Source organism: Neomonachus schauinslandi, chromosome 1 (assembly GCF_002201575.2).
Source record: "Neomonachus schauinslandi chromosome 1, ASM220157v2, whole genome shotgun sequence".
NCBI classification, from domain to species: domain Eukaryota; kingdom Metazoa; phylum Chordata; class Mammalia; order Carnivora; family Phocidae; genus Neomonachus; species Neomonachus schauinslandi.
The window spans coordinates 84,785,349-84,805,331 of NC_058403.1; the positions used below are offsets into that span (position 1 = coordinate 84,785,349).

Sequence of the window (19,983 nt, forward strand, 5' to 3'; positions counted from 1 at the left end):
CTAAATGTCCATCCATGGATGAATGGATAAAGCAGATGTGACATTTATATATAATGAAATATTACTCAGCCATAACAAAAGAATGAATTCTTGCCATTTGTGACAACATGGACAGACCTAGAGGGTATTATGCTAAATGAAGTAAGTCAGACAGAAAAAAGAGAAATAGCATGACTTTGCTTATATGTGGAATCTAAAAAACAAAACAAAAGAGAAACCAACTCACAGATACAGAGAACAAACTGATGGTTGCAAGAAAAGGGTGTTGTTGGGGGGGGAGGGTAGTGGACGAAATAGGTGAAGGGGATTAAAAAGTACTAACAGGGTGCCTGGGTGGCTCAGTTGGTTAAGCGACTGCCTTCGGCTCAGGTCATGATCCTGGAGTCCCTGGATCGAGTCCCGCATCAGGCTCCCTGCTCGGCGGGGAGTCTGCTTCTCCCTCTGACCCTCCCCCCTCTCATGTGCTCTCTCTCTCTCTCATTCTCTCTGTCTCAAATAAATAAATAAAATCTTTAAAAAAATAAATAAAAATAAAAAGTACTAACAGTTGTAATAAGACACGGGGTTATAATGTACAGCATAGGGAATACAGTCAATAATACTGTAACTGCTTTAAATGGTGACAGATAACTAGACTTATTGCAGTGACCATTTCATAATGTATATAAAAACTGAACTACTGTGCTATACACCTGAAACTAATACAATATTGCATGTCAATTATTCTTCAATAAAAATAATAAAATATATTTAAAAAAAAGATGTGGGCATGTACCTGGAGGATATAATTCATCACATCATGACTAAGTTACTGCTTTTTCAATTCTCCATTTGATTACATCAAGAAAAGCCTCCATTTGGTACTGGTATGTTTTAATGCCACTAATTTCCTTTTAAAATTCTCCATTTTCAACAAAAGGAGAGCCAGGCCTTAGGCTCAGAGCTTTGGGTGGGCAATAGAATCTAGGTGGAATATAATAGTTATATCTGTGATTACTTTTTAATTATGACAAGGGCCTGAATTTCTATTCATAGTCATGATATAACATTTCTTTTTTCAAACTTAAAGTTTAAAAAGGTCAATTTAAAGAGAATATTAAGTATATATCATATGTGTAGGCAAAATAGAAACAGTTAAAATCAAGGACTGAAATTTGAGAAATAGTGACATAAGAGATTGAGCCCAGGAATTAACTGCAAACTCTTTTTTGATCTCCAGCAGTGTATTTTTTTCTAGTGAGAATAGTATGCTTAATTTACATTGTAGAATTTGGACTTTTTCCATGGTTTGGAAGTAGTGTCAAAAACATTGCCCATTGGCTCTAGTCTACCTGAAACTCCATTACTCTTTGAAGTCAATAGGCTTGAAGCAGAGACAGTATGGGATATTTAGTAATTTTCTTGGAAAAGGAGTGGACCATTTCAATCTTGCAGAGAGAAGTCTTCATCACCTATTATTTTCTAGTGTAGTAGGCACTTTACATTGTCCCAGTAACTTTTACAACATTACCAGGGGACGAAGATTATCATTTCTTTTAGAGATAGGGCTCAAAGCAGTGACGAAAATTTCCAAATATAAGTTCCTAGTGCAGTGTCTGACACATGCAGCAGATACCAAGTAGATGATAGTCATCATTACTGTCCTGGTAATTAGCAAGCTCAGGATTTAGTCTGAGGTCTGCTCAATTCCAACAAGCCCACCATGCTCGGCTCTGTAGAATTGCAGAAGAAAAAGAAAAAAATAAAGATAACCCAAAACAATATTAAATCCATGTATCATCAACTCAAAAGATCTTTACTCAGTGTCTACTATGTTCCAGATGCTATGAATTGAGCTTATAAACATTCCATGTTGCCTTAGGCTAGCTTGGAATCCCACAGGTTGCTACAATGCCATTCTTCCTGTCAAACTCAGTGCATATAATTTCTACTTTAACATCTATCATTTATACTAAAGAGTAAACTCTTGGGAGGAAATATGCCTACTGTGTGACTAATATATAATAAGCTTAAATATTTGAATTAGAAAAAAATTACATAAAAATCAATATAAATATATATATACTAGCTTTATTAAAACTTCCCTTCAAGAAACACTTTCAAACCTTAAAAAAAATTCATATGATCCCAGCTATGTTAAAAGAAGGAAGACTGGGGCACCTGGGTGGCTCAGTCGTTAAGCGTCTACCTTCGGCTCAGGTCATGATCCCAGCGTGCTGGGATCAAGCCCCGCATCGGGCTCCCTGCTCGGCGGGAAGCCTGCTTCTCCCTCTCCCACTCCCCCTGCTTGTGTTCCCTCTCTCGCTGTGTTTCTCTCTGTCAAATGAATAAATAAATCTTAAAAAAAAAAAGGAAGACTGAAGGAAATTTCTCAAATTTCTTTATGGATGGTGGCATTAATAGTATTTCTTATACTTTCGATATTTCTATGTCATGTTTTCTTACATCTATATTAGTAGAAAGGAGAAAATAAAGGAAAACCTAATAATGCCAGAAAGTAACCTATAAACTATTAAAAATGTTAACATAAATGTACATAGATGTAGCATAATTTACAATTACCATTCTCAAGACCTATCTGCCTCCATTCTCCTACAAAATTGAATGATTCTTATAAACAGAGGCTTAGGGACCGCATGCCCTTCCCTCAAATCCTTTGTTAGAATTATGAGGTGGTAATTAGACTGCATTAGGGAATCTTCAGAATGAAATCTGGAAGTAGTCGGATGAGGCAGCCCTCTTCTGGGAAAATAAGAAAATGCAACTACTCCAAAGGATCTTGGCTGGATTGTAAAGGGCACTAAGTGCCTCTCTGGGGCACAAGGATATTGAAAGGTATTTCCTGAAAACAATGGATTTTTGAAGCTAAAGGTCATTCTGGAAGTTAAAGTGTAAATATTTATTTCTGTAAGTACTGAGTATGTGTTTAAAATCTCTGAGCCTCAATTTCTTACCTGCAAAACATAGTAATAGTATCTCATACGGTGATTTTGAAATTAATGTGAAAAAATACAATCATTTAGGGCACCTGGGTGGCTCAGATGGTTAAGCGTCTGCCTTTGGCTCAGGTCATGATCCCAGGGTCCTGGGATCGAGTCCTGTATCAGGCTCCCTGCAAGGCAGGGAGCCTGCTTCTCCCTCTGCCTCTGCCTCTCTCTCTCTCTCTCTCTGACTCTCATGAATAAATAAATAAAACATTAAAAAAAAAAAATACAATCATTTAGCACAGTGTTCCCCAGACAGTAAATGCTTAATAAATGATAGCCATTATTTTAGCTGTTACTCACATTTTATAATCTTTGCAGTAATCATTTTACATTGTGCAACTTTTCCAGTGTTTACCAAAAAAAAAAAAGGACTCTAGGAATCTTAAGAGATTGCATCTAAGAAAAGGGGTGCAAGTGTGTATGCATTTAAAAAGCATAATATACTATACTACATCTGAAACCAACGTAACATTGTGTGTCTACTATAGTTCAATAAAAATTACTTTAGTAACAAAAAAGTTTTAAGGCAGAAAGCATGAAAATATTCAACAGATTTGTTCACTGAAAAATTGTTTATTAAGCTGTTAATGTTTAGTTCAGTAATTATGTAATTTAAAATTCTGAATCACCTCTGAATAATTTAGACATGTATGTAAACTACTGTATTTCCTGATATTTAATATAATTAGACTTCTCTAACTTCCAATTATCAGACAAATGAAACATTAAACTTTCAAAGACACACCCTTAGGAGTTCATAAATTCCTATTTGCCCAAGTTTTTTTTAAATATATGATAAACCTTCTTAAAGGAGGAAGCCAAAATCCACAAATCAAAAGTCTTATTCTGCCTTTCACGACGTATATCAAATCATCACAATGTACACTTTAAATATCTTACATTTTGTCAATTATGCCTCAATAAAGCTGAAAAAAAAAAAATCCCACATGGAAGTCTTAATCTGAACCAATGTTGAGAAATAGTACAATGGAAGATCTTTTATTCATCATGTGACCAAAAATACAGAATATATTTATTAATTTTCCCCTAAAGAGAATATACTTTGTATTTAGAGAAATAAAAGATTAATTGTCAGGAGTTGCTTTTGGAGAATAATCAATCAGCGCCTTATCAACAGTCGGATACTGATACCAGGGACCATCACCTCTCGCACGCATTAACCTTCGCACTTCCAGCTCCTGTAACCTATAACAAACAGGATAGCAGTATTGTGGGTCCAGCATTTCCAACTGCAAAGTTAATGAGTTATCTCCATAAAAAATAACCACCAGAGAGTCTTTTGCTTTTGTGTAAAGTATTATCAAAAGTATTTTATGTGGGGCGCCTGGGTAGCTCAGTCATTAAGCATCTGCCTTCAGCTCGGGTCATGATCTCAGGATCCTAGGATGGAGCCCCGCATTGGGCTCCCTGCTCATCGGGAAGCCTGCTTCTCCCTCTCCCTCTGCTGCTCCCCCTACTTGTGCTCTCTCTCTGTCAAATAAATAAACAAAATCTTAAAAATACATAAATAAATAAATAAAATAAAGTATTTTATGTAAAGTATTAATGTACCTCCATAAATCGATGTGTATGCATGTATCTGATATGCACCTATTAGCAAAATTTGGGACTTATTTTTGACTTTCATTATTTTGCTTAGGTGGTTAGCCAACAAATCCTGTTTTTAATCACCAAAACACCACTTGAATTGATAATCTATTCTCTCCTCTTGTCCCTGCTCTTTATCTGGACAGATCACTTTCACATGAATAATGGCAATGCAGTTCCTGTCTTCTTGCCTTTTAGAAAACCTCTTGAGACCACATATTCCTGAAACAGTCCCTCTCCAAAGCAAACCATAAGAGACTCTTAACTATAGAGAACAAACTGAGGGTTGCAGGAGGGGAGGTGGGCGGGGGATGGGCTAAATGGGTGATGGGTATTAAGGAGGGCACTTGTGTTGAGCACTAGGTGTTATATGTAAAGTGATGAATCACTAAATTCTACTCATGAAACCAATATTACACTATATGTTAACTAACTAGAATTCAGATAAAAACTTGAAAAATAAAAAATGAGATAGTCTTTTTTCCATCAAACCTTTTTCTTTCCATTTTTATAGACTACATATTAAATTTTTCATGACTGGAAATTTATCACAGTTAAATAATTCACTTTATTAACCTTAACCAGCTCACTAACCCTACCCCCTATGAGAAACTACAAACCTTTGTGATTGTGTATCTAAGAGAGTGTATTTCTCTCCTTTTTTTTTTTTTTTAGGATTATGTATCTTCATATTATCCTTTTTCTTTTCTACTCTTTAGAATGTAATTATCCAAAATGCAAATATTAAAATATTCATCAAAAGGACTGGTTAAATAATGTTTCACCCTTATAAGAGACTACTAGGCATCTGTTAAAAAGAATGAGGAAAATCTGTATATAGTAAATACAGATGATACACATATGGTTAAATTAAAAATGCAAGGTATAAATGAGTATGTGCAGCATCTTCCCACTTCATTAAAAAATAGAAAGTAATCATCTGCGACTATGTATATGTACACATGCAGAGAGTATTAAAAAATCTGGAGGGCCATAATAAATAGTTATCTCTAAGGAGAGACCATTATGGAAGATAGCCCCTTTCTATTTTGTATCTTTCTTTTATGCTTCAGTTTTCCAAATACCTAAATATACTTTTTAAAAAATGTAGGTACTCTCATTCCATCCTCACAATGGCATCTTTTCTTTGGGGGTAGAAGCCAGGGTTTTTTGTTTTTACTTTGTTTTGCTTGGAAATTGTTTAAAATCTCTATATGTCTAAGGAATTCTGGGATCTGTCTTTTAATTGGAACTCAAAGGTATATGTGTGAAGTTCAAAAAAGTCCAATGTTACGAAGTATGAGCCATATTGCTGTTCCACGCTCTTAAATACTTAACAATTCCATATGGTAACTATATATGTGTATAATTTCAAATCTAGGAAACAGGCCCATCATACGTTCCTTTAATCATTTAAATATTTTTTAATATCATAACAATTTTTATAAACTACAAAGTTTAAAAGAGAATAAACAGAAAGCAGATCAATGGTGGACTTGGGCCAGGAGGAGGGGATGGGGAATGACTGGAAAGGACCACAAAGAGGCTCAGTAGGTGATCGAAATGATCTTGACTGTGGTGGTTACACAGCTATTTACCTTTGTCAAAAACCTATCAAACTTAATGGGTACATGTGACTGTATATAAACATCACTACAAACACTAAGATAAATCTCAGACAGGATCACATTTAAAAGTAGCAAAAAGTGGGGCGCCTGGGTGGCTCAGTTGGTTGGGCGACTGCCTTCGGCTCAGGTCATGATCCTGGAGTCCCGGGATCGAGTCCCGCATCGGGCTCCCTGCTCAGCGGGGAGTCTGCTTCTCCCTCTGACCCTCCTCCCTCTCATGCTCTCTGTCTCTCATTCTCTCTCAAATAAATAAATAATAAAAATCTTTTAAAAAAAAAGTAGCAAAAAGAAACATGAGTGAACATTTAAAAAAATAATTTGGACTTATATATTTGCTTATTTAATCACTATCAGAGGCCTATGCATGACACAAAATCCCAAAAGCTAAAGAAAAAGACTGACAATGGGCGCCTGGGTGGCTCAGTTGGTTAAGCGACTGCCTTCGGCTCAGGTCATGATCCTGGAGTCCTGGGATCGAGTCCCGCATCGGGCTCTGCTTCTCCCTCTGACCCTCCCCCCTCTCATGTGCTTGCTCTCTCTCATTCTCTCTCTCTCAAATAAATAAATAAAAGTCTTTAAAAAAAAAGACTGACAAACCTGACAATAATCAAATGAGTAAATATATATAAAGTAATTAAAACACTAATACATAGTAAGTGTTCAGAAACATATTAGCTACTACTATACTTTTGTTATCTGAAACATAAAAACACTTTAGTTGCAAAAAAATTCTACACTATCAAAAGACAAATGACAAGTTGGGAAAACATAATTGCCAACAAAACCCAAAAGAGGTATTTTAGTTAAATGTATAAATTAGTAGAAAAATGGGCAATTTACAGGACAACAAATACAAACAACCAACAGATATATGAAAAAATACTCAACCTTACAAAAAAAACAAAGTTAAAATAATAACATTTTTCAACTATCTTATCAGCAAAATGTTTAGGTTTGATAAATTCCATTTACAGGGAAAGGCATGGAAAACAGAAATTATCATGTATTGGTGGCAGAAAAAACAACTGGTACAACTTTTTGGAAAAGAGTTTGGCAACATCTATCTAAAATTTAAAACACAAAACATGTGGTTTATCAGTGCCACAGCTAGGAATTTATATTTCAGATACACTAAATATGCAGAAATCTATGTATGAGGATATTCACCATAGCACTATGTATATTATCAAAAAACTTGGAAAGAACCTAAGTACCAACAACATGGGACTGGTTAAAAAAAAAAAAACAAAACCCTAAGTACCAACAACATGGGACCAGTGAAATATATGATGCAGCCATTAAAGTGAATGGGGTATATACTATTATAGAAAGATCACCACGATATATTTAAGTGAAATGAAGACAGGGTGCAAAACAGTACTTATAAGAGGATTCTATTTGTATTAATATATTTTTTTTATTTAAATTCAATTAGCCAACATATAGTACATCATTACTTTCAGATGTAGTGTTCAATAATTCATCAGTTGTGTATAATACCCAGTGCTCATCGCATCACGTGCCCTCCTTAACGCCCATCACCCAATTACTCCATTCTCCCACCCACCTCCCCTCCAGCAACCCCCAGTTTGTTTCCTACAGTTAAGTGTCTCTCATAGTTTTTCTCCCTCTCTGATGACTTCCCAGTTTCCCTCCCTTCCCTTATGGTCCTCTGCGCTATTAGTTATATTCCACATACGAGTGAAACCGTGTGATAACTGTCTTTCTCTGACTGACTTATGTCGCTTGGCATAATACCCACCAGTTCCTTCCACGTCAATATAAATGGTAAGTATTAGTGTTAATATATTTTTAATGCATTTTTTTTTTTTAGGAACAGAAAAAAAAAAAAAAGAACTAAGTAAGTAGTAGTCACCTTTAAGGATGAGACTAGGTAGAAGAGGAAAGGAAATTGGGAATAGGGGCAGAGGGAGGGGAGGGCTGCCTTGCACTCAAGAGTGGGGTATTTTAAAAAGAATTCCTTTTACTCTGACAGATATTATCAACTAGTAGTCTCTCAGTCTCCAACTTATAAACTCCACTCTAAACAAGCTATTCCCTCCCTGTCTTTATCCTTTTACATGGAGCATTCTATAGTGCTGATATAGTTCATTAGATTTTTTTTTTCACGGCTTGCAATAGTAAGAAAGGATTTTCTTCCTTGCCCCCCCTTCCCACTTTATTTATTTATTTATTTTTTACCGTAAATCAGCCTTTTCAGCTTCAATCTGAAGGATAGCCATTGTTTTTTCATAATTCTTTTCAGGGCTATCAGAGAAAGTTCGGGCAATCCATCTTGATATAGGATGCTACAAGAGAAAATTTGTTTATTTTCTGAACAGTACTTTGCTCTTCCAGTTTCCTATTCTTTAAAATGGCCATCTCAGGTAAACCAATAATACTTACTAAATGCCAACTACTAATTTTAACCCATTAGGTGGATACTATTTTTGTCCCCATTTTATAGATGAGCAAATTGCACAAAGTTATACAGTTACTAAGTGCCAGCAGCTGGACTACAAACCAGGTCTGTCTGACTCCAAAACCTGTGCTCTTCGCCATTATACTACACTGAGTACTTTAAGTGGCAGATTTAGGAGCCAAACCCAGGGTTTGGTGATCAAAAACTGAAGCTCCTTCTCTCAGCACAGAGAGACTACCTGTATGGCCTGCCTTAAGGTATGATAATGATACCTTTCTTTTCTGAAATACAGTTCATTCAGATAATAAAACATGACAGTATTGACTCGAATCAAGGCCATCTCACCACAACACTTGTAAAGGCAAGTAACAGATTTAACTTTAGGTTTTAGTGGCAGTGACAGTGTAGTAAAATGACTAACAAACAGTACAGGCTGTCGGGCCAAGCCTACCTAGGTTCCAATACTGACTCTAATCCTTGGACAGGTCACTTATCCTCTGTAAAGCTGTCTCTTCATGTCTGAACTGGGAATGGTAATAGCACATTTCACATGGAGTAAGAGAATATTTGCAAAATATGACCATAGTGCCTGCTATACAGTAGGTGCTCAATAAAGAACAGCTAGCATGATGAGCATGGGTAACATCCTCCGGCACTGAACTGAGGATAAATTCTGACTGTTACTCTGCTAGGATAAGAACACACTACAGAGTCACACTTTAAAAAACCGTGAAGATCAAAGTAATAAAATGCAGAAAATTACCAAAAGAAGTTGCTTGTAAGGAGTGAGCACAAAAGTGGCATCTACTTGATATCAAAAACTGAATATAAAACAGTATCATATTTGCTAAATAAAGACATTAATCAGTGCACTGACAAGACACCTAACAGAAAGTAACTTTCAATGACGCATACCAACCTTGAAATATTCCCAGTGTTCTGGGATGTAGCCTTCTGGAATCTCTGCTAACTCAGCTTCACCTAGTAAGAGAAAATAGTGATGTCCAGTTTTAGTATCAAGAGTTTATAATATTAATTCTTCCCCGTTTAAGTAAGAAACCAACTTCTTGTGGTTTTAAAGGAACTTTTGTTTGTACCAATGAAGATTCAAACACAGTTGACCCTTGAACAACATGGGTTTGAACGGCCTGTGTCTATTTACCGTAGAGTACTATAAATTTATTTTCTCTTCCTTAAGATTTTCTTAACATTTTTTCTCTAGCTTACTTTATTTTTTAATTTAATTTTATTTATTTGAGAGATCGAGCATGTGCGCAGGTGGGGAGGGGCAGAGGAAGAGGAAGAAGGAGAGAAGTGGACTCCCCGCTGGGGAGTGGCCAAGCTTGATGCGGGGCTGGATCTTACAGCCACGAGATCATGGCCTGAGCCTAAACCAAGAGTTGGACACTTAACCGACTGAGCCACCCAGAGCCCCTCTAGCTTATTTATATAAGAATACAGTATATAATACAAAAAACAGCCAAAGTACATGTTAGTTATTGATAAGGCTTCTGGTCAACAATAGGCTATTAGTAAAGTTTTGGGGGGAGTCAAAAATTATATGTGATTTTTGACTGAGCAGGGGGTTGACACCCTGACATTGTTCAAGGATCGACTGTATTTTAATTACTTTAATGTGGTTGAAAATCATTTCATTCATTAGATATTTTTTAGATGTCTTCAATGTGTAAGGCACTGCCTATAGGCATTATATAAGAGTTTCAAACTTTGTTTTTATATAGTATAACAAAATATAATAAAAGACACATTATTCCTTCTGGTTTTCCCTATCACTACTAGACAAAACATTTTAGGATTCAAGATGTTAGAAGTACTTTGGGCAGAATTTCCCATGAAAATCTAATGTTAGCTGTCTTTCACAGTTTCATTCTTTTTTAGAAGATTATAATTTTATGTGTTCCAAGATGGATAAAAAAAATTCTTCCATCCCTCAGCCTCTCTTCCACCTCTATTTCTATTTTCCTTATTCTGGTTTGTCAAAGCTGGTTTGGAGAAGTAACAAGGAGGAGGAAAACAAGGTTTCTGAAGCCTTTTGTGGCCTCTACAGAGTTGATGACCTTAAAGGCTGCTGGAGCAAAAAAAAAAAAAAAATGTTTAAAAAAAACACATTGTATACTATTGCAGATTGAGATTTCGTTACTGTAAAATAAAATCCCATGCCTATGTTTATTATTTAAGTAACTTTTCTTGGGGCGCCTGTGTGGCTCAGTCGGTGAAGCATCTGCCTTCAGCTCAGGTTATGATCCTGGGATCCTGGGATCAAGTCCCACATCGAGCTCTCTGCTCAGCAGGGAGCCTGCTTCTCCTTCTCCCTCTGTCTGCCCTTTCCCCTGTTTGTGCTCTCTCTCTGTCAAATAAATAAATAAAATCTTTAAAAAAAAAAGGATTAAAAAACAAATAAATAACTTTTCTTTATAACATCCATAATTTCTTTGTTACTAATGTACATAGGTTTTAGTCGGAGAGGTACTTACCAATGAATATATTCACCAGAGTTATGCCAATTGCTACTGGAATCCCAGTCAACAAAATGTAGAATTTCTGTTGAGATTAAAAAATAGTTTTCAGGGGCGCCTGGGTGGCTCAGTCATTAAGCATCTGCCTTCAGCCCAGGTCATGATCCCAGGGTCCTAGGATGGAGCCCCACATCGGGCTCCCTGCTCTGCTGGAAGCCTGCTTCTCCCTCTCCCACTCCCTCTACTTATGTTCCCTCTCTCGCTGTGTCTCTCTCTGTCAAATAAATAAATAAAATCTTAAAAAAAAAAACAGTTTTCAAATAACCATTTCTTAACTCTCTTTCCCCACTCTCAAACTGTCTACAATTTTTTATTTCCTTACATTGCCTGTAAAATAAACTTGCCAAATTGAAGATGTGATACCAAATTATCTCTGAGGTTTTCTTTTACTCTTTTATAGATGCCTATATTTGGTACCAAAAATGAAAGAAAAAAGTAAGGATTAATTGTACAAGTATAATATAATATCTATTCAAGTGATTTTTCATTTTTTGGTTAACACAATGTAAAAAAATTGAGAAGTTTTTGTATTAAGATAAAAATGTTAAAAACATTTGAGTGATTTCAACCTCTGTAGAGTTTGAGTTGGTCATAACAACAAAAGTGGGAGCTCAACCAAGAGGAGGGATATTAAGAACAAAGGGCAAGCAAGAGGTCTAGAGGGCAGCCATTGCTGAAATGGTCACAGCTGTAGGAAGAGTGGCAGAGAATCCACACAATCTTCCATCTTCCAAGCCTCTACTTTTCATTATAGAGCCTTGCAATACAAATATACAGCCAGTAGCTCACTTGATCCTCTGAAATCAATGTTCCTGAACAATACAGAAATAAAAAATTATAACCCAAAATAATGGAGTTACTTATTTAAAGAAGTCTTCCAGTGAATTCCTTGGTAATTTAAAGAATATTTTAGGGCAACCCTGTCGGGACCCCTCTCACTCTTGAGAGCTTTTTCTGTATCTTCACTTAATAAACTTAATAAACTTGTATCTCTTTACTCAAAAAAAAAAACAAAAAAACTATCCCCAAACAAATCCATTTTCAAAGTTCTATAATTTATAGATTTTGGTGTGTGTGTGTGTGTGTGTGTGTGTGTGCAGGGAACACAGATTCTATTTCAAAACCCCACAATCTTAAAAATAAGGGAATGGCTCAAATTTTACCTCCAATACACATGAATCCTTTTTATGATGAAGTAAAAGTTCACTAATTTAAAAAAAAATTCAGGAACAAATCAGACATTACTACAAAATCTCAATATCTATTGAGAAAATAAATATGAATTTACAAAATAACATCTTTTATAAAATGAAAGATGTTCTCTAAATAGACAGAAGGAAAAAAAAAACCACATTCCTATTTGTACGTAAAGAGTTTAGTTCAGAAAAATTTTTAACTCACCATTAAACTCAAAAAACGTCTGTCATAGAATCCAGATGGTTTGATGATAAACAGTCTTTTCCCATGGTCTCCACTGTGTCGCACAGGAGCTGGAAATATTAAATTACCCTGTTATATGCAAGGCTCAAGGTATACTGTTATATTCTGAGATCAAATCAGGTTATAAGAAAATGTACATGCATAAATTTTTAATATGAATTAAGATAAAAATACGTATTTGACTAGTAAAGGCAGAGCAGATATCTTTAAACAGAGACTGGTATACTGTTGTAAACTATAGTTCTCTCCATTTTTATTCAACGTTAAAGAAATATTTAATAATTGTTTCAATTTGTTTCCATAGCAGGCAGGGAGGTCAGATACTCTTGGCGGGCTACTTGTCTTTGTTTACCTCTACAATAAATATTTGCTAAAGCTATTAAATAAACTTAATTTAAATCGTGTCATTTCATATGATGAGGCAATATACATTAGGGGCTCACAGCAAAATAGATGGAAAGACATTTATTCAACATATCTCCAGCAGGAATCTGAACTTGTTCAAAAGTAAACACTCTAACGTATCTCGATAAAATCACTCTGTAAGCCATTTCTGATTGTGAATATCGTCCTCTTCAAATTCTCCCTCAGATGGTATGTAATCAACTCTCAGTGGAGATAAACTGAGGCAAAATTTCACTCCTGATCTTATTTCTACACGATTTCCCTTTCTTGGATGTCTGGAAGGACCATTGCAAACACTGTAAGCCCTTTCTGCTGGAAGCAGGAAAGGATCTCACTGTTACTGGGAAACTGAAGTTACTGCTTCTGCCTGTGTGTAACTGTATTCAAGGAAATTTCACATGAGAGTCACTGTGGGATAAAAAACTAATTCCCATTAAAGGAATTTCAGTCATGATAGACGTCATAAAGATTTGTATCCTTTGTTCAAGCTTAAATGTCTGGAATGCCCTCCCCTCTCCTGAAATCTATTCTTTAGGCCCAGATGACATTTTATCCTCCAAGAAACCAACCCTCTTCCCAAGCATATGAGATCTCTCCTACCTTTGAACTGTGATATTCATACTTGCTTTCACTGCTCCCACTGAAATATAAATGTCTTGAAGGCAGGAACTGTATTCTTAATTTTGGCATCACCTTCAGCAGCTTGCAATGAATTTAGGAGGTTAATTCATAAGAGAATTAGAAGCTGGCATGAATTCACTGGGTACAATTCATACCGTTAAGGCTTCTACAATAACAAGAGAATGTGACAAAGTAATTACGTATTTCAGAAAATAATTTGAGGGCACCTGGGTGGCTCAGTCGTTAAGCGTCTGCCTTTGGCTCAGGTCATGATCCCAGGGTCCTGGGATCGAGTCCCACATCGGGCTCCCTGCTCGACAGAAAGCCTGCTTCTCCCTCTCCCACTCCCCCCTGCTTGTGTTCCTGCTCTCACTATCTCTCTCTCTGTCAAATAAATAAATAAGTTAAATCTTTAAAAAAAGAAAATAATTTGAAAGATACAATGGAATTCTTTGTGGACTAGGTGGGAAAAAAAGGGCTGGATAACAGTATAAACCACTCAATAATTCAATAAATATCTAAGTGCCTACTATGTGCAGGTCCTGTGCTAGGCCTACAGTCTAAAACGGATATACATTCCGCTGGGAGAAACAAATAAACATAATTAGACATCTATAAGGACAATAAAGAGAAGAAACAGGATGCGATGTCAGAAAAAAAACAGGCCCAGAAGTTCCTATTTACACAGGACGGTGAGGATGGGGGAGTATAAAGAAGGTGCATTATAAGCTGAGAGAAATAGCAAGTTAGGTGAATTTGTAATGGGTAATTGATTGATTGATTACATCCAAAAGGTGCTGGTTACTTAATTCAATAACCTGCCAAAAGGCTCTCTCCATAGCCCTGAGAGGTCAAGACTTCTTTTTTTTTTTTTTTAAAGATTTCATTTATTTATTTGAGAGAGAGAGAATGAGAGAGAGCACATGAGAGGGGGGAGGGTCAGAGGGAGAAGCAGACTCCCTGCAGAGCAGGGAGCCCGATGTGGGACTCGATCCAGGGACTCCAGGATCATGACCTGAGCCGAAGGCAGTCGCTTAACCAACTGAGCCACCCAGGCGCCCGGTCAAGACTTCTATACATGGCCTGGATGAGGTGAAAATATGCCTGATGACACAAAGCTACTACTACAAGAGTGGCTACTGCACTGATGATGAAGTGGGATCCCAAAAGTCTTCATACACATTTACAAAAGGCTGATTCTAAAAGGATTAAATATAGTCAGTGGAAAGTCCTGACCGCATCCCCCAAAAGTTGCTCACAGATTTAAGAAGAGTCATTGGTGTGATGTGGTTACTAAGAAGGCCAAAGACAGTTCAATCCTAATCTTATGTAGTAGAAGCATAGGGTCAAAACAGGAGCACCCACCCCCATCTCCTAACCACACCTGCAGAAGTGTGTCCATCCCAGAGTACACCATTTTAGAGAAACAATCTGGAGCACACCCCAATTTAAGCAACCAGGATGGCAAACAACCTGGAAACTGATACAGTGAGCCTTAAAGAACTGAAACCGATTGGCCTACAAAAAAGAAGTCTGGGTAGAAACCAGTAAGTGCCTTTAAATAGCTGAAGGGCTATCCCATGACAAAGGGCTTACACTATTCTGTACTGACCTGAAAGAAAGAACCAGGATCAATGTGTGAAAGAGTAATTTTCAGCTTAATACAAGGAAGAAGTTTCTAACAATTTTACTGGTTCAAAATAAAATTGGATTGCATCTCCAGTTCCCCTTTATGGAGTTATTCAAGTATCAACAATGGGATATAACAAGGATACTCTGGGGGTTGGCCTAGAGGATTTCTAAGGTCCTTTTCCTCAAAGAATCTGAACTTATGGCCTGTCTTAGAACAAAAGGGCACACCATTGGACCTTATCAGTCTCAATGATTCCCTTCCAACTCCAGGAACTGGTTCCAGGCTTCATGTTTTTGCACTTACTTTCCTCTTTGCCCAAAAGCTTTTCCCCAGGCTCTTTGAATAGTCACCTCCACACCTCATCCTTCAGGGCCAAGATCAAATGTAACCTCCTCGAAAAGTCTTCTCTGCCTTATCGAAAGCTGGCCTCCCACTTATCCTCCTTAACATCATTTGGTTAGTTCCTTTAGAACAATACACACTAAGCCTGATTTTTTTTTTTAAGCCTGATTATTTTGTTAAAGTCCATCAGGTCAAGGACTGTATTATTCAGTACTGTATCTCCAGTACCCTTTAGTGTCTGCCACATGGTAGGTGCCCCATAAATATTGTTGAATTTACATTTCTTAAATAAATTAAATGTTAGTCAGGATCCTTCCTCTCCTTCTGAAAGTAAATCTACTCAGAATTCTGAGACAGCGTACTCCCAATTTTCCTTTTCAATCTGGCAGACAGGCAGGCAGGCAGACAGAAAGACACACACACACAAACACACATACCCCACAGAGAGAGCGAGATGGATTATCCTCTGCATGGTTTTGGGGACAAGTGATTATGAATAACACTCTTAATAGATATGGAAAATGTAACAAACAAAAAACTATGGAAGAATACTTGGTCTGGCTGCATTCTAGTTAATATTAATGCAGTTAGGAAAGCGAACTGCTTGCTTTCTTTCCATATAATTACCCTACTGTTAAACAATTATTAGTGTCATTAAATGTGATAAATAACTATTGTTACTATTAGCTGTTCTAAAGTATACTTCATAGCACTAAACTCTTTTCCAATATTCTGAGGCTTCATGATTTGTTGTTGATGTAGTAAGGCCATCTGCTTACAATCTAAAAATATTAGGGTGAACACTGCTTACAACCAGGTGACTGCCAGGATTTCTGGAACTCAGATTCTCCTTCCACCAAAATACGCATCTTTACCATTCTCTAAAGCCTGGACTTTCTCAACTAGGTATTCATTTAGCTATATGAAACTCAAGTTTCAATAACCAATTTTTTAAATGCAAATAACTTCAGGAAAGCTATGTTTTTGACAACTGTGATATTTGTGAGGATCAAATAAGATAATGTAGATTTTGTGTCTTCATGACAACAATCGAAAATCGCCACTTTCTTTCTCTCATTCTCAGACTACTCCCAGTTAATGACTCCACCAACTCAATTAGCCAGGGTAAAAATCTCACTCATCTTCCTTGCACCTCCCCCTTGCTCACCAGCTGACAAGGCCTCTTGATTCTTCAAACTTTGTATTTCTTTCCATGCCCTCTTCACCTCACTCACTGGCTTAAATAATCAACACCTCCTTAGAAGCCAACCAATATTTAGAAGCATCTTCCCAAAACACTACTGATGTTGCTCTCAGCTAAAACATTCACTCTCTGCAGCCTACAAAAGAGTTAAGATAGTTTGGTTTTGTATTCAGTCCCTCCACTCCCCCAATTTAATCCCAACTTCCCTTTCTTAAGCCTTCTCTCTCAACACCTACCTACCGCAAGAGCCCCATATTCAGACACATCAGAAAATACATCCTCTATTTTTCTGCCAGTTGCACCCGTTAAAACTATCCAGAATCTAATTAAAATGTCCCACCTTCTATGTCTGAATTAACTCCATACTGCTTTGTTTATATAATCATTTAAATACTCTTCTCAGTTTTTTTAAACCATAATATGCACACATCAGTCTTCAAGTTAAAGCTCCTGCAGCTGAGGGAAGAACTTAAGTTCATTTCTGGAATCCTTTGATATAAGACAATAAATAATTTAATTAATAGAATACTTGTATGTGCTTACTTCCTGAGAAAGGTTTTCAATGACAGTGAATGAAGGTAACGTGACAGTACCAAATGTTTAAAAAAGGGGTGGCCACAAGGCTCTGTAGAAGGCTAATGCTTCTAAATCCAGGTGCTGTAGATTTTCCCACTCACTCTTCCCAACCCCCTTATGAGGTAGGTTAAAATTATCCTCCTCTTTTTTTTAAAGCAGTTCTTATGGTAAGAGATAAGTACCTTTCAAAATGACATTCTAGAAAGATGCAAACTGATGCAGAAACATATTTCAGAGTTATAAATTCTTGTCAGTAGGAAAGAGATTAGATTTATTTTCTCTGTCAACAGAATATAAAGATACTTGTAATAAACATCCTCTTTTTTTAAAGATGAAGACACATAGGTTCCAAGTAATTGCCTTCCACTTAGCTTCCAAGATATGATGACCCAAGGTCACACAGCTACTAAACTCTGGAGCCAGGATTTGAAAGTAGGCAGTCTAGCTCCAGGGAAAACAAAACAAGGCAAAGTTCTCTACACTGCTGGATCTTACAGTCAATCTCATAGGGGCAGACATAAGCAATAATATAACAGATTAAAACCTTTCATTCAACTGTGATAGATGAGACCACCTGCAAAATACCTTTGAAAGCAGGTATAAGGCTGAAACACAGTAACTCTAGCGTAGCCATTAGATCCTTTCCTGCTCCCAGTGGAAAGGGTGTAGATTATCTGTATAGATCCTTCCAGAACTCCAAGAATGGGGTATAATGTATAAAGAGGATCTGGGAGTGAGATTTTACCTTAGTTTATCTCCAACAAAGCATGATTAAATACTACCCCCAGCAAATATTTGAAGAGGATATTTGTAATCAAAAATGGCTTACAAACAGAGTTTATCAAAGAATGTGCAAACGCACATGTAGTTTTTTAACAGGTTCAAATTCCTGCTGGAAATTTGAATACCACTGGTTCTTTCCAACATTTTTGAAACAAGTCTCTGTATGATGCCTCATCATGTGAAGTGACATAACTCAAATTAAATTGGAAGAAGAATAAAGGAGTAAACAGAGAAAGGAATTTTCAGGGTGGAGAACTTTTTGGCTTCACTTCCTCTCTACCTGCTTCTATTGCATAGGGCAGATAGCTTATAGTATATTTTTTACCAAGAGCATTAAATGAATTAATACCTTTAAAATCTTAGGATGGTACATGGCACACAGGTGTTCAATAAATGTTAGCTACTGTTATTATTATTAAATTTGATGCAGCACTGCATGATTTTTGTCATAACTAAGTCACAGTTCCTTCATTAGTAAAATGGGGATACTAACATTGTACTTACTTTGCAGTCTTTGAAAGAATTAGATTGAATACAAGGCATCTGAGGCTTTGCTATTACTATTATTCATTCTCCTATAAGTCAATACATAGTCTCCAAGAAGCTCCAACTAGCCTTTCCATGACTTTCCTGGACCTAGTGACTTTTCCTTCATGGGCCCCTTCCTCTCTAAGAAGATATTAAAATTATTATTTTGGGCGCCTGGGTGGCTCAGTTGGTTAAGCGACTGCCTTCGGCTCAGGTCATGATCCTGGAGTCTCTGGATCGAGTCCCGCATCGGGCTCCCTGCTTGGCAGGGAGCCTGCTTCTCCCTCTGACCCTCCCCCCTCTCATGTGCTCTCTCTCTCTCATTCTCTCTGTCTCAAATAAATAAATAAAATCTTTAAAAATAATAATAATAAAATAAAATAAAATTATTATTTTATGACCGCGTTGATATAAAACAAATACAATCCAGGCTGGATTCATTACCACATATCATTAACATTAACCCTAAAAACGTAGGTGTTTTTTTTTCTTGTGGTTTTAAAATGAATTTAAATTAAAACATTTTCATGGACCCTAAAAGTATCGTGTAGGCACTGTACCTACCTAATGAGTTAGCCCTGAGCCTCTCCACCTGCCTACCTATTACTTAGCATCGGTGGGCTCCTGGACAACATGACTTCCAATACTGTGTGACTAGTACCTAGTGCGGGGGAACGTACAAAGTATCTGGTGCGTGAGAAACATAGGTCTCAGCTCTATGCCTTTTTAACCTCAACTTCATCCGCAAACCAGCACCAACTGGAATGACTGAGAGGCAAAGTGTTCACAAATGCTATTTAACAATTTAAAAGCGAACGATCTGATTACTTCAGGAAAACCCTTGTCTCCTCACAAAGACCACGCTCCGTCTCTCCTCTCAAGCCCCAGGCCCGCAATTTCTCCCAGATCTCACCAAGGTCACCCGGGAAGAGTTCTCCATCTCTCACCCCACATCCCCTGAGCGCGCTTTCTCCCAAATCTAGCACCCACCGACAGTCTTCGGAAAGCCACGGGTGAGGAAGCCCCCGAATCCAAGCCGAGTACCAAGCCGGTGGCCGGAGAGCGCGGCCACTGCAGTGACCGAAGCCCGCTGCAATAAGCTCATGGCCGCCATGGCTACTACGGGCAATTGAAAACTGGGGAGAGTAACGGGAGCCGAAAGAGCCAATTTACGAACCAGGGCGAAGGCGGAAAGTGGCCATGTTGAGTGAGGGCAAAGCCTATTTCTGTTTTCTCCATCCGGTCGGCGGAAGTGACGTTATTGGAGGA

General features: G+C 37.2%; 1 protein-coding gene across 3 annotated transcripts; it reads right to left on the minus strand.

Moving 5' to 3' along the window:
- Positions 1-3,967: 3,967 nt before the first annotated feature.
- On the minus strand, positions 3,968-19,916 carry NDUFB5 (NADH:ubiquinone oxidoreductase subunit B5). Of its 3 annotated transcripts, XM_021692504.1 has the most exons (6): positions 19,705-19,916; positions 12,584-12,672; positions 11,141-11,207; positions 9,565-9,626; positions 8,426-8,532; positions 3,968-4,193 (listed from the first exon to the last, which is right to left on the minus strand). In XM_021692504.1, exons 1-6 carry the CDS (start codon positions 19,826-19,828, stop codon positions 4,073-4,075), a joined length of 570 nt encoding a protein of 189 aa, XP_021548179.1. In that variant the 5' UTR covers positions 19,829-19,916; the 3' UTR covers positions 3,968-4,072. The 3 variants fall into 3 exon arrangements, with proteins under 3 accessions (XP_021548179.1, XP_044770686.1, XP_044770684.1); XM_044914751.1 differs by lacking the exon at positions 8,426-8,532; XM_044914749.1 differs by lacking the exons at positions 11,141-11,207; positions 12,584-12,672 and having other exon boundaries at positions 19,705-19,899.
- Between the last annotated feature and the right edge of the window lie 67 nt (positions 19,917-19,983).